This window comes from Panthera pardus, unplaced genomic scaffold (assembly GCF_024362965.1).
Source record: "Panthera pardus isolate Hobbes unplaced genomic scaffold, ASM2436296v1 HiC_scaffold_10, whole genome shotgun sequence".
NCBI classification, from domain to species: Eukaryota; Metazoa; Chordata; class Mammalia; order Carnivora; family Felidae; genus Panthera; species Panthera pardus.
In genome coordinates, this window is record NW_026526655.1 from 30,206,042 (window position 1) to 30,223,506 (window position 17,465).

The window sequence follows — 17,465 nt, forward strand, 5'->3', positions numbered from 1 at the left end:
CACCCTAGAAGAGTCACGTATTTTCAAGTGTCTTTGTCAGTAAATTGCAACACTATGGCACAAAAGGTTAATGGCCATACCCAGTCATAAACCGAACCTACTCTAAGGAGCTATGTTTTGCCCTGTGGGGTCTGGAACACTGCCTGGTGGTGTCAGACCACACATGTTATGCAGGAGAAACACCCCCAGACACTCAACGTGCAGCTGGGGGATTCCCCACCGAGCATGATTTACGTCTCAAAGAGGAATGCTCTCTCCCAGTCTTGGCTTCCCATTCTCTCCTTCCCCACCTTACATGCACCTGCCTGTGCGCACGCACCCCCCCTTTATCTATCTTCCTCTCTCCTTCATTTTCTTCCATTTTTTTCCCCTCTTAAATTAAGATCCTTTGGTGTTAAACTGCTTTTCTGCAATTACTCTTAGAAAAATTTCGACCTTCCCTTTCACCACTACTGCTATGCTGTGGTCTACCGCGAGTGTATCAGCGCGGGTGTTGTTCTGTTTACTTTCTGCATCGTAAAAGGAGCTTCACAAGACTGCTGGGAAGTGAAAAGCCTGCCCCAAACCACTGGCTACTTTCAGATAAATCATTGAGGACAGTCCATTCCCGGGCTATTTGCATGGAGATCATCTCAGGACACCAAAATACACTGGTTTTCTTTGAAAAGTCCCTTCCACGTGAACTCTGAGCAGTGGAGTAAGAAGCCTGGTTGAAGCTGATGACAGATTTGTGAGCCAGAGGGTGTAGCAGAGACCCTCTAGGAACCGTGTAGTGTCCGCCCTGCTCTCTGTCTGAAGGAAAGGAGCATGGGATTTGGAGGAGCACTGCACTGGGAACAGGTTGCCTACTTCTCATCTGAGCTCTGCTATCCACCGCGGGTATGAGAGTCTGGGTGAGTCATTGACCCTCTGAGTCTCAGTTTGCTCCTCTGAAAGTAACCACTCATGTTCTTCCCTGCTCTAGTCTTCTATGTCTTACGGGAAGAAAATGAGAAAGGTCTGAGGGCCCTTCTGATGAGGGCACTCTCAAGAGGCTGCTGGTTGAGGTAGACAAGGTGACTCCCGTAGAAAAGAACCCCACTCTGCTCACCACTCCAGTCTTCACCCCAGGTCTGTCTTCTCCTAGGTTGTTGCTCCCTGAAGACAGCCGCCTTAAGGTGTGTGTGCAAAGAGAAGACCACGAAACAGACAGGTAAAGGGAAGCTGTGAGATCCCATGTTTCCAATACTGGTTCATTTGCCTTAGAAATCAGCCCTGCGAACTGGTAATTTAAAAAGTGGTGGGTAAATTGTGCCCCGAGTTTTAAACTTCCACCTTAACGGAAGCCAGGCTGATAAAACCAACCTTAACGTGGCCACTTAACCCACCAAAGTGCAACCGGCCTTCAAAGCAAGGATTGAAGAGTCTCTCACACCCAGAAAATCATTGAAATCATTCATTTTCACAGGCACAGGTGTCACCGCTTCTATTTTAAAGAGAATGAAATTGAAGAAGGAGGGTAGAAAAATGCAGTAAGTCATTGAACAAATCAGTGCTAAGGCGAGTAAGCCACATTTTCGACACCTAGTTTGGGGCTGTGATTTATGTGGGATAAGCTCTTGGCTACTTAGAACCCTTGCTGAATTTGATTCCAAGTTCTTGAAACCCCTGAGCCAGCTAAATCACCGGACTGTTCAGATGGGAGTAGTCTTTAGAAAATTCTCTCAGCCATTTCATTTTGATCCCAGCAGGAGATGTAACCCTGAGACTGAAATAAATGAGAAATAACGAAGGACTAGGAGATATTTCTTGGCCTTTTGCAGTGTTTAATTCAGTTTAACATTTAGTTTTGGCTGAGGGCCCCCCCCCCCCCCGCCCCACCCCACCACCTTAATTTCCCTAATTCAGTTTGTTCATCCCCAGTTGCTACAGGAGCCAAAAGTTCAGATGTTGATGAAAGCTATGCCAAGCTCCTCCATTAGAGAGTCAGGGTACTTGAGAGCCATTTATCCCTTGCTGGGTTTGGCTTGAGTTGAGAAACACCACCAGAAGATCCTTTATCATGGGTTTTTATCTCTTGGGCTTATAGCCAAATATATGCAAAGTCATGGAAAAAAATATTTTTTGGAGTTTTCAAATGGTTTCGAGCTGGAAAGCACAGGTTTGAGATATCTGGAGTCTGAACTTGAATTTAGCCATTATTTCCTATTATTTTTAGTTGAATAACTAGATGGAAACACTAAAAAGGGTTGGAAATACCAACTGCAAATGAGAAAGCTGTGAAATGACCTAATAATATTTTCAAGTGTGGAGGCGGATGAGCAGCTGAGGCCAGAATGGCTCCACTGAGCCCCAACGATGATGTGAAAATAAGAAAAACGCAGCCAGAGAAATATTTAGCTATAAAGATGGGATTCAGAACTGTGCAGGTTGGAAACACCCAGCAATGATGATGGAGGAACATTCTGGAATCTCTCCTCCACCCTAGGTCTTTGAAAAATCAGAGATTTTCTTCATAAGTACCAGTAGATATGTCAACAACAAGAAATAGATACGTGAACAAAAAGAAATTCTTCTTTTGTTGGCTACCTTCTCAGAGTATGAAGGTGCGAAAACCCTAAAATTTCAGGGAAATTCTCACATGTTCACATTTCAGAGAGCTCGCCCAGCGGGCTTTGACATTTCTTCTCTCCTCCAATCCTGATACTCGGGAAGTGTGCATGATGGGAACACCACTCAGGTGGAGTAGTTTCCTACCTCTTGGGTGAGTGAAAGAATGGCATCAAAGAAACAAAACCACATTCGCTTCCACTGTGAAAAAGAGATGTCTTGTCAAAGCCTCCCCTCATATTCTGTAAGGCCCTGAAAAAATGCCCTACGTAGCTCACCAAGTAAGCTTGCTCTACTTAAAAGGTGGGCTCTACTTCAGAACACAAGAATGAACAACACTGTGGTAAGAGGTTCGGGGTTCCAAAAAGGAACCTGTCTCTACCCACTCAAGAGGTGATTTTCCCCAGAAGCTTGCTGTTATCCCAGGACTGTAATTATAACATAAGAGAATAATTTGGTCTCTAGTAAGAACACAACTACTTGGAGGAAAGTAACCAATTGAGCTTTCGTTTGAGGGAATCCGCCTCCCCCCCCAACTTCTCTGGGAAAGAGTTTGATGAAGGGGTGGGGGTGGGGAGCAAGTATGAGAATGACAGAGGAGAGGAGAAGGGGCCACTAGGAGAGGGGGTTGGTGCAGAAAGGGGAGGCTGGAAGTTGAAGACGAACGATATCTGGCACAAAGGCAGAGGGGTGGAGACAGGTCCTCCTTGGGGAAAGAGGAGGGGATGGAGGCCCCGTGGCGAATTGCAGAGCGAGACAGAGGACGGCGTCGTGGGTCTGGACTTCCTATGAATGCCATTATTGAGCTTACACCCTTGGTCTGCAGTTGGCCGAGGCTAATGAGGTGCTCTGGGTGGCTGCTTTTACCATCCATGTCGGCCCCCACCTCGGTCCTAAGGCCCATCTTCCCACCTCAGTGCCAACTGTTGGGAACTGCCCAGGAGAAGCGACGGGGAAGTCCACGCGGGCCTCCTTCTCCCAGCCCCTCGGTGGCGGTAAGGAAACACAAAGGGACGAAATCGTTCTTTCACGGACTGTGCTAAAAGGCAGCCTCAGTAACTAGCAGGCTGGCTGAGAACAGGACTTCGGTCAAGGCCTCCTCCAGCTCAAAGCTTTCTCTGCACTGCCATCATTACTGGAGCCAGCCGCTCTCTGGCAAGTCAGAGAACTCTAGTCCAGGCCCTGTGTTAATGAGTCCTGCTGCCCGACAAAGAACGCTCTACTGCCGAAAGCCAAGACTTGGTATGCTACCACTCCGGTTCTGGATCAGCGCCCTCGCTTAGGGGTATGTTAGTTCATGATCTCTAAAGAGTTCAATTTTGCACAATTACACACAGAAGACAAAACAAGGCGTGTGCGTGTGCGTGCGCGCGCGTGTGTGGGTGTGTTTGCAGTGACATATTCGAGCTCATCCATATGTCATGCTCATGCTGCTTTCTTTCCTGAACTTCCCCCCAATTATCCACCTGAACCCCATGCCCAAGAGGCAGAAGTCCTGGGTTTTTGGCAGGGCGGAGAAAAAAGCCCACAAAGCCCACAAATGGCGGTAGACACTGTCCGTTACGCTCGGAGTCCAACTCCCATTACCAAGATCCCTTTGTCTTAGTGCACAGTAGAAGTCAGAGGAGCGCTCTTGGAGGAAAAGATGTTTTGACCAAACAGGCCCCTTGGCTTCTCTTCCACTCGCCACTCCTTGCTGGAGCCACTTGGGGCCGGCAGCTTTGCCTACGCACACACACACCTCCCACTAGAAAACAACCTCGCCTCCTGGTCACTTTCCTTGGGTCCCAGCAGCCCTGGACCTCCTCGGAAGAAAGCCCGACGCCACCTTTTGGCCCGGAAAGCCTGCTGTCCTGGGGACCGAGGCGGGCGCTTTGGTCCTAAGGCCCCAAGGATTGGAGACTTTCTGTCGACACGTGGGCCCTCCTCGTGGCTGCCGGAATATTTTAGTCTGCAGCACAATACTGTGCACTGACCTTAAAGGATGTTTTTTACATGAATTTTTTAGTAGGAAACATAAATAAATAACAGCAAGGCACAGTGCAGTCATTCTTTGAGGAAACCAAGTGGAACTCATTAATCATGGAGAACAGGGCTCTGCCTACAGAACCCAGGGATGGAATTAACCCCTGTACCACAGCTGCCACAGCTCTGGTGAGCTGCCACTTACAGTCAGGCCACATTCGCCACAAATTGACAGTTAAAAAAAAAAAAAAGTCCCTGCAATTAAAATTCCCTTCAGCTAAAACTATATAAAGTCTTCTCTTACAAGTGCTCCACCCACTCCAGGAGAGAGAGATAGCCCCAGAGATTACGTGGCCTGTGGCGATGTGGGAGGGGATAGAATCCAGGACGTCCACTAGTTTGTGACTCTCTCAAATGGGGACAGGTTCACTGTAAAAGGTTAACCTCAGCCACTTGAAGCATCTGGTAAAATGAATCGAGGCACACCATTTGGCCGACTCGTTCTATCGCAGAGAAACATGTGCGCAAAGATGCAGCCTCAAAGATGTTCATTGCAGTATTGTTTATAACAGAAAAAAAAAAAGCGGAATTAAATGCAACCTGAATGCCCACCAGTAGGGGAGCAGTTAATAAACTAGGGTACAATATGGAATGCGATGCAAGAGCTAAACACGATGGGGTAATCTGGCAGTGGGTACTGACGTATTGTCAAGATTTTGTGAAACGAAAAGGAGAAAGTTGTCTGACAACGGAGCAACTGTTGTGATACCATTTATGCAAACAAAACCGAATCCAACCAAACAGATCACATAACCGGACACAGACATACAGGTTTGTAAAGGTCTAAAACAAGGCCTGGAAATATATACCTCAAGCTGTTTCTCGTGATTACTCTCTTTGGGGAAGAGAGTGGGACTGGTTAGCAATGAAATGGACTTCTGCTTCTTCTGTATTACGTACACATTTCCAGGATGTCGTTGTGTATAACTTGTAAGTTAAAAAAAAAAAAAAAGCGAGAGAAACATCCAGCCAGTTATTATCCTAAAATTTCCCCCAACAACCTCTTTCAGGATCACTGACCACTCTGGTCCTAAGCCTCCAGAACAAGACATTTGCCCCCTTCCGCCCCCAGGGTGACGCTAGAATGTCAGTTGCTGATTTTTCAAACAGCCTTTCCTATTTCTTGGTGCAGTGCCTGTGGGCAGTCTTTTTGGGCTCTTGGAGGTCGGTGACGGCAAAGCCTAAGGACAATTAGAGTAGAATGATTCTGGGTCTTCTGCCCACTGGGCTGTGGGGGGAAGGAGGAATGGTTTCTGCTGGCTGCCCGCAAGCACCTAGATTCTCCATTGAGCCACACTATGCTAAAAGGGGTTTTGTTCCTTGGCCATTCTTCACATCTTGCGTCTCTACTGCGCTTAGGTCTGGGGCCAAACGGACTCCTCCACACGGTTACTGCAAGTGTATTCTGGCTGAGGCATGTGGCCTGACGCCTTTTGAGGGTGTAGGTTCCTGATTATATCTAACCTCTAGACATACTCCAGTGCACCTGATCTATGTCAGGCTTAATTAAGTCGCACACTATTCTTAGATTTTAATTTATTTACATAAGGCGATTCTTTGCTGACTCTAAGACCATCAGCTGGTGTTCCTCTCTCCCCTCCTTTTTCTCCGGTTGGATTGGTTTTGTGTTTTCTTTGGGCCATCACCGAAGGGGATGAAAGGCAAAGGACAGCTGGCAGAGCCCCAGTGATGTGCACAATTAAAGAGCGAAAGCAAGCCGCACCTACACCTTGGCTCAGATGTGTAGCCCACAGCATGGACAAACCACAACTTAAAAATGAAGCTCTTTTCACCAAAGATTACAGAAAGGCCACAATGTTTGTGCAAAACAACTGCAAAGTCAGTGAAGAGGGGTGATGGACGCAGACGCCGTGCCGCAGCAGATCGGCTGGGCTTGGGTTATCTGGGCTGGGAGGGTGGTGTCTTGCTTCAACAGCAAGAACACACATTTAAACCATCATAAAGGGCCAGGTGGGAGCCAAGGAAGACACACGGGGCCTTGACATCTGGTATTTATGATCCATGGAAACACAATGTCTGTAACATTTATGCTTGGGCTCGTTCTGAAATACCACACTGATAACAGTGCTGCACTTGATGCCTAAGATTAGAGTCCTAACAGTCGTTGCCCTTTTGGGGAAGAGAGAATGCTTCTAGAATTAGCCCTGGGACTAGAACCAAAGCAGGAAGAGCAACGATGAAATTCTCAACCATGGCTCTAAAAACAGGAACGCTAATGAAGCATAAGTGATGGCTGGTTTAATTTAGTCTGGCAAATTTGGCCCCAGGCCAGCTCAGGGAAGTGTTGACTGAGCCTGGGTATTTGCCTGAAATAAATACTTTTGAGAGGCTTTCATTTTATCCTTTACTAATGGGAACAAATGGCTTTAAGGAAAGCCAAAGATCATTTACACAAAATGGGTAATTATACTTGTCATTAGAGGCACAAACAATGCTCTCATCATGGACATTCTACTCTATTCTCTGGCATAGGACAGACAGTGACATCTATACTGAGCCATCTGTACTAACAGAGTTTCCTGTAGGATCTGAAAACCAAAAATCCTATTTCCTTTTAGCACCCCTTAGACAGGTTTTACGGATGTAAAAAGTATTCCTTCCTGGATCTGGGTTTAGAGGGGAAAAGTAGGACTCTGGTGGAAATAGTCTCTCTGGACAGTCCCTTTTCTTAGAACCTTTAAGGATGGTTCTTGGACCCCTGAGGAAGTCTCCTGGGCTGATGGAATGCTCTTAATACACCCCAGGAATAGGGGGTGGTGGAAAATCCTTCCCCAACTTCTTCTTGACCACCATTTCACTGCCACGTTGTACTGCCTACGTTTCCCTGCCAATCCCCCACTGATAGAAATATTTTATGTATTTGATATAACTAATCACTAATGACCCAAACGGGAGAACCAAAGAAAAATATGTGTCCACAAGATCTGGCTTTTAGGGTAAGTTTCCCCAAGCCTCTCGAAGTTTTTATGGAATATTCCTTTTATAAACTTCTCTAGCTGGACAGTTCCAGGTACATAGTCATCGTAGAATTATCTTCATTACTTGCTCCAAAATGAAGTCTGGAATATTTTGGAGCCTTGAACACGCCATAAGTTCCCATTTTGTCTGGGAAAGTGCTCATAAAGAGATCAATGTCCCCATGGAAGAAATGATTTGGTAGGCGAGGGGCATATCATGTCGCCGCTTCTTCTCCAAAGGAAGCTATCTGTCTCTGTAGAGCCAAGTACATGATTCAACTCCACTGGTCCCATTCCCCCTGGGGCCCCATGAAAGGCAGAGTCCAATCTCCAGGGATTTGCCATCAAGAGAAATTTTGTGGAATCACACTGAGCAATTTAGCACTTAGCAACTTTTGCAAAATCCCACACCAATCATAAAAGTTGGCTCAGCTGCACAAATTGGATAAAACTCCTAACAAGCAGTAATAAAAATAAAAGAAGAAAAAACTGGCATCCAGCCTCAAGGAGAAAACCCACCTACCTCCCACAGCAATGCCCTGTAGCTCAGAAGGCAGTGGTCAAACTTTGGAAACATCAATTTGTTCAAAGCCTACATTTCAACTTTGTTCTCATAGGCAAACAGGAAAAAAAACCCCAGATGTTTGTATAAAAATATCATCATTTTATTACATTCCACACAATACATTTTCAAATAGTTTCCAATGTCCACAAGTTATTTAGACACACAGGCAACTGAGCAATGCAAGAGATGTCACAGTTATAGGAAGAGGGATAAGAATAGGAAGTAAAAATCTTTAAGTTTTCTTGTTTTGTTGTTTTTCTTTGGTAATTATCGATTATTTTAGGTGTTTGCTTGCCTGCTATTTTTAGTTTAAAGACAAGATCTTTTTAAAGATGGGGTGTCAACGTCAGAAATATTACTGGATTTCCTATCCTATTCTGGCTTTAATCCCAAAACTGTGGGGTGAGGGAAAAGACAATTTCACTTTATTTTCAGGGTCCTGTTTTGTCAATGGCAATGCTATAATTTTTTTTTCTTTTTTCTGCCTTCACCAGCCATTAGGGGAGAGCAATTGTTAGAATAATATCAAGGAAGGGATTTTTTTTTTTTTTTTAAACCCCAGAGATAAGGGTTGCCCTCCTGGAGCTGTTAATATGAAACCTCTACTAAGGCAAAAACTTTACCAGCCCGAGCTAGACCTTCAATTCTTCATTCATTCATTCATTCATTCATTTATATTTTAGTAGTTGCTATCACCTTTTTGTCTTCTGAGAAGCAACTCTAAACACATGCATGCATGCATTCACCTGTCCAGTCTATTTTTCTTAGAAGAGAGTGATCCTTCCCTCCCTCCATGAAATACAGAATTTTGCTTTCTAAAGCTGCAAAGCATGATTTTATAGAACAGCTGCCCTTTTAGCATAGTACCTAGATAATACTATGAAAGTTGCTGGGCCAGAGGGGGGGAGAGAGAGAGAGAGAGAGAGAAGGAGAAAGTGTGACATCCCCAGCTGAAGTTCATCATGGGATTCACAAAGATTTGAGCAGTCTCATATTCTCAACTATGGCATGTACATAAAGATGATGCCACATGGGGCACCAGATAAAGACACAGCAAATGCACAAAGTTGTTGTCATCTTCTTGTAAAGAAGGGAAATCCTCAAGGGTAGATAGTTAAGTAACTCAGACAGTTGATACACTGGCTGGATTTTCCAGGTGTAATTTCCCGACACCATACCTCCACGGGGTGCCTACGGGGATGTCAATCATTTCGAGGGAATGCCTGGCCCCAAATGCACAGCTGGATGTGGACACCTGAGATAAAAAGCCCGTAGTGACTGGCATGGAATTCATCACACGGTATGTTGGGCTTGTGCCCCTCCTCCCTCTCGCAGCTTTGTTTTCCATCTTCAGCTGGGGTAGGACACTTGAAATCTCAAGGTAGCTCATGCTCTAGCCTTTCATCTTTTCTTTTCTTGGCAGAGCTTCTGTGGTTGAGCCAGAGTAGCTCTTTGAAATAGAATAAGAGTGGGAGAGCACCTTTCTTTCAGAAGGATGAAACAAACCAGATGCGAAAGTGAGCGTGTGTTGGAGGGACCTGCGAATATATTCTGAAAGAATGCTAAAAGTCTCTCTCTCCCAAGCAGCCAAAAAAAAAAAAAAAAAAAAATTAATATTTTGTTCTCAGAAGGTACCTGGAGGCTTTCAGCCCAGGCAACCATCTTTGGAGAGAATCTCACACTTCCCTGGTGGATTCCTAGCAGGAAGTGGAGAAATCAACACCCCCAAGGCTGAGCCCCAAGTCACTGAGCGTCTCGTTAAAATACGCATTTTCTATCAATGAAATTGACTTCATTATTGAATCTATCCTTTGTACAATATCATTAGGCAATTTATCTCTAACATCCCTCTCCCTGCGTTGCTTAGAGAGGACACACGGGCAGCAACAGATTTATCTTCATTATACCCTCTCCTGATGCAGCAACATCTGGAAATGCCAGGCCAGCCTAAGAAGGTGTATTTGCCAGATGCCATGAATGCTTTAAGGGGTAGCATTTTAAGGGTTGGCAGTTGACATTTAAAAAAAATGGTTACTTCTGAATAGCCTCAGAATATTTAAATAAGTCAGGTGAACAGTCTTATGTTTTAGTGGCTATAGATTCAGGCACACATTAACACCACGAAAGGAAACGATCCCTTTCCCCCCATATTTTACAAATGCTATTACAATGACCAATAGAATACCAAAGATTACAATTTTTAAGCTTCTTACTCAACTCCATCCCAAGTCGGGCACAGTAAACCCCCCAAGTGAGGAGACTTTGAAAAGACCACATTCAGTCCTCCCTGCTCCTCCCTTCTCTCCTCCACCTCTCACTCCCACCTTAAACAGGCTACTGCTTTTCCTAAGCCAGTCTCAGACTTGTTATTCTTTATGACGTATTCCAAGATTGGACTTAACTGATAAAAGCTACACATTCATTACGAGCTTCCCTTTCATAAGGCAACACGAAACAGATTTGCTTCAGGGCCGGAAGTAGAGATGATTCTGCACGCACTCAATGGCTGCCATCTTGCTACTTCCAAGACTCCAGGAGACATGACAAGGGGTCATGTCTGAGTGCGCTGGGGGAACTTTCCTCTTGGGTCAGGTGGATCGGGAATGGGATAGGGATGGGAGGGGCCACATTTCATTTCATGCGGCCTCGAGTTTTTTTGGGTACCTGGAGATGACAGTGGTAGCCAACAGAAACCCAGCCAGAGCTAGATAAGGCAACAAAAAGCTTCAATCTCTTCTCCAAGTAAACAAAACTAGTACAGCATATTATTTTTTTTGGAGAATGTACCCCCGGAGAAGTAACACAAGGGTTAAAGGGGGTCCTCTCTCAACACATCCACACACACTACCCCCCACCCCCACAATGAACCAGTCTCTCTCTCACGTCCACACACACACACACACACACACACACACACATACACACACACCCGACACAGAGCGATTCACACGCACATGTATATACTATGTACAAACGCACAGATCCAGGTTTCCTCTCCGGTCTCCTGGCAGACTGCCCACCGGGAGGAGGTATGGGATAAGGCAAGGGGAAGAAACAGGGAACCAGTCTCTGAAAGAAAACCAGCTGAGCCTTCAGTTGTGAAGTGCTGAGGGGCGTATCTCTTCTCATATTCCAAGATGCAGCATTAGAGGTGGGGGTGGTTGGTTTGGAATCAACAAAGGATAAAAACAAACCAAAAGAGAGAGAACCCAAGGACAATGGTCAGGATGAATAAAAGCACACAGGGTTTGGGCCCCCGGGGGGAGAGAGAGAGAGAGAGAGAGAGAGAGAGGAGAGACAGACAGAGATGTCTTGAGAGTCCACACAGAGACTAGGCGAGGAGAAAAAAGTGCAAAATCGAGGCAACGTGTTGGTAGTCTTTCTCGTTTGTTTTGGGTGCCGTCCTTGGCTTCGGCCCTCAGCAGTGCGAGCCGCGGTCTTGCTCTAGTTTAATGGTTAGGGTGGGCTCCACCGCCAGAGGGGCCCCGTTGGTGTAGTGGGAGGTTTTGTAGGTGATGGAGTGATCGGTCTTCTTGGCCGCATAGCGGAACCGGTGGTAGTGGAGCACCAGGGCCAGCGCGACGGAGACGAGCACCAGCACGGCGCCCCCGGCGGCCATTACGTAATACCAGTAGGCTGGGATGGGCTGCACGGGCACCGTGTCCACTGTGGGCTCGGTCCCTGGTAGGAGGGTGCCCCCTGGTGGAGAGACACAGAAGAGTGTTGCTAGGCTGAGAGCATGCAGACTACTCCAAAAATTAATTAAAAAAAAAGAAAAAGGAAAACACATACATGCTTTGGAGCGGATAGGGAAGGGGCAGGGGAATAAGAAGGTACTGAGTACTTCGCTCGTGAAAAGCACTGTTAAACGACTGACATCATTTCCTACTCGCAACCTGATGAGATAGGCACTGTTGGGCCCATTTCACAGATGGAGGTCTAAACAGAGGCTCAGAGAGGTTAAGTGACGGGGGTTATACAGCAAGCGATGGTAAATATGGGATTCAACCAAGAGCTGTATGATTACAAGGCTCTTTCCTTCTTTCTGTTAAACCGCAGTTACCCTACCGTAGACAGAAGCGTCATAATTCACACACGTACGGACACTCACAGATGCGCACAAGCAAGTAAATGATGCTGGAACGACTTCCGGGATTCGGGCAGGCTGATTCTCGGAAGGGGTGGAAATAGAGTATTTGGTCCGGTTGGCCAGCATTCGTAAACAAATGTATTAATTAGGCTGGCTAGACTTAAAGGTGAATTCCACTTTGGCTTGCCAAGGCTTCCATGCCCATCGAAATCAGCCTGGTCTTGTCTAGACAGGCCAGTTATCACTGTCAAGCCATGACTAACGCATCTTCATTTTTTTTTTTTTTTTTAATTGGATGGAGGATTTCGAAAGCTGATTGGAAAGACGTTGCAACAGAAAAAAAAATGTGGGCACACATGATATGGGTATGTTAAGAGAGAGAGTGAGTAAGTGAGAGCCAAGGGAGGGAGATCATTCTTAATCTCAGAAAAGACAGAGGAGGGAAAGAGAAGCTAGCAGAGGATTTCGAAGGCAACCACATTCGCTGGCCAGCCTCTGGTTGCCATGGAGATGATATAGCAGATTTAAGCCCAGGGAAACTCTGGGGAAAGACTGGCCGGAGTCCCACTTGATGCAAAACAGTGCTACAACTTGATTCTCCCAAAGATTTACATCAGATGAGAATCTGGCCCAGAATGGGACTAGGAGCTTTGGAGCTTGCCAAAACCAGACATGATCTTTACTTCTGAAAAATGATGTATGCTTAACCTATGAAAGCTTCCATCCCTAGCTGCTTCCATCAAGTGGTGGTGGCCAGAAAGACCCATCCTCTCTGTCCCTGGGATCCCTCAGGGGGACGCACGGCTGGGAGGGGCCGCTGCCTTCTTCATCCATCCTTGGTCCTACACTGTGGGTGCATCTCTACTCAAGATGTAGCCAGGGTGCATTTAGATTTTCATGCCCCCCCTGCCCCCCCCTACCCCCACAAGGCTTGGAGACCCTCAAGTGGAAGAAGTCCCTCTCCTGTTGATGTCTCCCTCAGGGGATGGACAAAGAAAGCGCTCCACAAATGCTCTTGACTGAAGGGCTTCTGAGGTGAAGCCTCCTATCTGTGGGTCAGTGTTGGCCAACTCCTCAGCCTGAACACCACAACGCCTCTCTTTGATTTGGGGAATAGCTGGGGGGTGGGTCAGACCTTCTGATGTGTCTCAGAAGTGGAAGCAAAATGAGAGCATTTTGCTGGAACTATCTTCTAGAGCCTGTCCACCTGCCCAGCCTTTAATCACTGGTTCCTCTAGTTTTAGGGATCCCCTTCTGCTAAAGTGCAGGGTTTGTTGGTGCCTCTTGGGCCACCAGGAGGGTGCAGTATCGGAAGAGCTTTGATAAGGATGTGTCACACAGCATATACACTGGCAGCCACGTCCAGAGCCCCACCGTCCCCGTTCTACCTCGTCCCCTTCGTTATCACCTCCTCTATTTTCCTTTATTCCCAAATCACTTGTCTTTTAATAATTTCATTTCTGTAGCTGAGAAAGCTCTTTATCTCCCTCTCCCCCTTCTGCCTCCCCTCCCTTTCCCTCTCTCTCTCTCTCTCTCTGTCAATCTTTGTGACCATATTGAAAATTACGCATAGAAACGGAAAGAGAAAGCAAGGCGCTGAAAACAGCTCCTTGAAAATGGCCAGCTTTTGAGTCACAGTGAACTGGTGGCAACTCATTATTCAGGTCACTAAGAGTATCTGCTGCCTGGCAACCACCCTGCCGTTGGATTTTCATGTGGGCTCAGAAGAATGCACGAGAAGCAACAAAGTGCATGGGGACGGGCTGAAGTTCCCCAGTGCCAACCCCCTCTTCCCAAAGGGCATCCTTGGGTTTGCTTCTGATTTCGATTTGGTGCCACAGTGAGAGCCCTCCTCTAATGAGAAGAAAGGAAGGTGATACATCCACAGGGATTCGCTCCCCATCTGAAGCACCTGATCATACACCACAAAGGGAGCAGCACAAATTTTTGTCAAGCCAAAAATGGTCACAACTGCTCACATTCCCTCCAAACCACATAGTTTCAGTTCAAAGGCTTGCTTTCCTTCAGTCAAAATGCTGGTTTTCAACATTAAATAACCCCCCCCCCCCCCCCCCCCCCAGAGCTCAGAGTGCTAGGGCTGGGCCTCAGTGCTACTTCTGAAGTGTTTCTTGTGATAGAGACAACATTGGGCCACGGCGGGGAGGATGTCAGGGCCCAGAAGAAGGGGAGATGGCAATACACGGGTTACACGTTCAGAGTCACAGCGAGACCCCTGGTCTCAGAGTTCTGTTCCGCTTTGGAAGACACACTCCACTTTAGGTATGAGACCCCTTCCCCTTTCCTACCAATGCTCCCCTCCCCCAAGTTATCAACATGAAGAAAATTTTCGTGACAAAAGCCATCTTATGGACAGTGAAGGACAGTACGTCAGCTCCTCAAACATTTTCCTTGGACATTTGTTTTGAGAAATGAGGAAGCATGCTATGTGAGTTTGTGCTTTTAATATGAAGGGAGTTAGAAAAGAGAGGATCCACCTACCAATTCTTCTCTCCTCCCCCCACAGGCAATTTTGGGTGACGCACAGTTGGGGCCAGAGTTTCTCAGAACATTCTCCAGCTAAAGAGACTTAACTCCCACAGACAGGTGGATTGCTGGTTTGGAATCTGGCTTTGTGGCAGCCTTCAGGGGCTATATACTAAGGCTCTGGTTTGCCAGACAGAGAAAAGAAAGGTGATAGATCAACAGGGGTTACATGCCCTTCCAAAGAGCCTTCCCAGACAATAGCAGCAATCCAATGGATGTCAGAGGGATGGATGGATGGATGGATGGATGGATGAACAAATGGATGAGAGAATGTATTTGAAACAACATCCAGAGTCCCTGGAAAACATTGACGACCCACTGGTACTTCACATAACAGTTATTCTTGGAAAGTGCTAGCAATTTTGCTGGCTCATATTGTGCCTCTTAGGTGAAGTTGCACAAAAGGTACCCCCCTCAGATAGATGTCACCTGCACCAGGTGCCCAGGTTTGTGAGTGCCTCTGTTTTGGCCCCACTTATCCCCTCAGTCATATGGGGTGGCTGGGCCATTGCTTTGTAACAAAGGAGCCTGGGCTGGTTCCCCGATATGGGAGAAAGAGGGTGGGTAAGACCTCAGCCTTGTCTAGAGCTAGCAATGTGCTGGACTGGAATGTTCCTTTTGATTGCAGTAACGTCTATCACTTATTCACATCCCTCCTCCCCCCCCCCTTTTTTTTACCCAATTGGAAAATGCCTTCAACTCTTGAACTATTTTTCTTTAATTACCATCCTCTAATTCTCCACAAAGTTTTCTCATTGTGTGAGATAATGAGAAACAGATATTTAAATAGTCAATAATTTCAAGTGTATTTGCAAGGTTGAGCAGGCTTCCATCTGTAAAAGTTCTGGGCCCCCTGGAGAAAGGGGCAATGCAAAGCCATAAGAATTTGAATTCTGGCAAACCATAAATTCTAAGAAGCCATGCATAGGAGGAGACTGAGGGAAAAGAAGACACCCAGGTAGTGCTCCTTCCATTCCTCTCGTGCACACAGGGTCACTGAATTAATAAACCCCTGGGAAATGTGGCCATAACAACAGCTACAACGAGCGGTCACTTTCCATGGGAAGGGTATTGGGCGACAGGCTTCGCACGAATCACCCTGTTTGCTCCTCGTGACCCTCAGACGGGAGACCCGAGAATCTGAGAGGATGAGTGATTTCCTCCTGGTTTTACCTGGAGGAACATTGAGGAAGAGGGCAGCGCAGCACAAAGCAAAACCCTAGCGATGGCTTGGAGCCCTCAGGAAGCCGTTGGAAAGTAGCAGCGTCAGGACCAGAAGCACGTGCACCCGATCCCCGGCCTGTGCCAGGGCCCCGGGGTCGGATGACCGCTCTGGCCCGCTGCCCAGTTTTGTCCATTCTGGAACACAGCCACCCTCTTCACATATTGCTTACGGCTGCTTCTGTGCTACAGCGGCAGAGCTGAGTACTTGCGACCCAGAGTCTTATAAAGCCCGACATGCTCTCTGTCCTTTTCCAGAAGAAGTGTGCAGACCCCCGTTCTAACCAAGCTGGGATGGGACAGGAAGTCACCCTCTCTCTTTCTGCCTCCAGCCTCCGTCTGAACCTGTCTGAGGACCATCCCGGTCAAGTTCTCTCTGAACCACTGTATAGAGAAAGCACGTCCTACAGCCAAGTTTACCCCATGTCCTCTGGACCTGGAGGAGTCACCCAGGTTTCCAAAAGAAATGCTCTGAAAGACCCCGGTGCCAGGCGGGCCATCTCTCCCAGAGGAAGGGATCAAGGCTCGCTGCAAGTAAGAGGTGGCCTCGCTGTGGGGAGACTTGGCCTGTCGGCCGCGTCCTAGCTGCACAGCTTGGAAATGAGGTGCAGGCGAAGGAGTATTTCAGACAAAAAGGCTTGTTGAATTTGTGAGATTAGACAAACAAACGAAAAAGGTTGGCGCCTCTGGAGAAGTTTACGAAAGACAGTAGACGAACGCGGCCACGTCCCCTGGCCTGTTCGGAAGAAGATTGTAAAAGTACAACGTCTCCCTGAGAAATGACTCTTTAATTGGCCTTACAAGCAGTGTCCAGAGGGGCCTTGGAAGGGTGCCACTAGGCTCGCAGAAGCTGCACTGATCCCCCACATCTATCCCAAGTGCCTCTGAATTCAGAGCTGTGGCTGGCTGGAGTTTCGGACACTTCTCTCTGGTGGCACTCTCTTCCTGGAGAGAGGAGGCGTCGGTGAAAAAAATGTCCTTCTCCCCTTAGAGAAACTGACTTTGGCAGCTGTTTAGATGAATGGCGAGCTTGCGAGGAGGGGCGCGTCGGGCCTCTGTGACGGGGGAGGCAGCTTGCACAAGCAAACCTCACAAAGAATGCCTCAGTGTCCCCTTAGGCAAGCTGTGGCAGCCAAGCAGTTATGCGGTTTATGCACATCTGATCTCCATGCTTCCTCGCTCAGCAACACCTAGCCTCAATCCGGCAGCTGGAGACGTAAGGGGAGGGGGGCCAAGGAGAAGGAATTGCACACCACAGCCGCCTTTCCGGAACCCTGGCAGGGCGTAGGAATGCTTCTCTGCCTTTCAGCCACGTAACCCTCACCGCCTCTTGGAAGTGCTTCTAGGAGAAAAGAGCTCAAGGGGAAGCCAAGGAGAGAGGGCACTGGGGGGGGGGGGGCAACCCCAGGTCCTGCGCCCTGGGATGGGGGGACGCTGCACTGATGGGCAATGC

At 47.4% G+C, this 17,465-nt stretch overlaps 1 protein-coding gene across 6 annotated transcripts in view; it reads right to left on the minus strand.

Moving 5' to 3' along the window:
- Positions 1–17,465, minus strand: part of NRP2 (neuropilin 2) — a 116,549-nt gene that overhangs the window by 10,052 nt on the left and 89,032 nt on the right. For 2 of the 6 annotated variants that reach the window (XM_019446279.2, XM_019446280.2), the window contains exon 16: positions 8,236–11,856. The exons of the other annotated variants lie outside the window; for them this stretch is intronic. In XM_019446279.2, coding sequence (XP_019301824.2) covers positions 11,576–11,856 — 281 coding nt within the window. In that variant the 3' untranslated portion in view covers positions 8,236–11,575. Of the gene's footprint in view, positions 1–8,235; positions 11,857–17,465 lie in introns of those variants that run through there. 6 annotated transcript variants of the gene reach the window in all.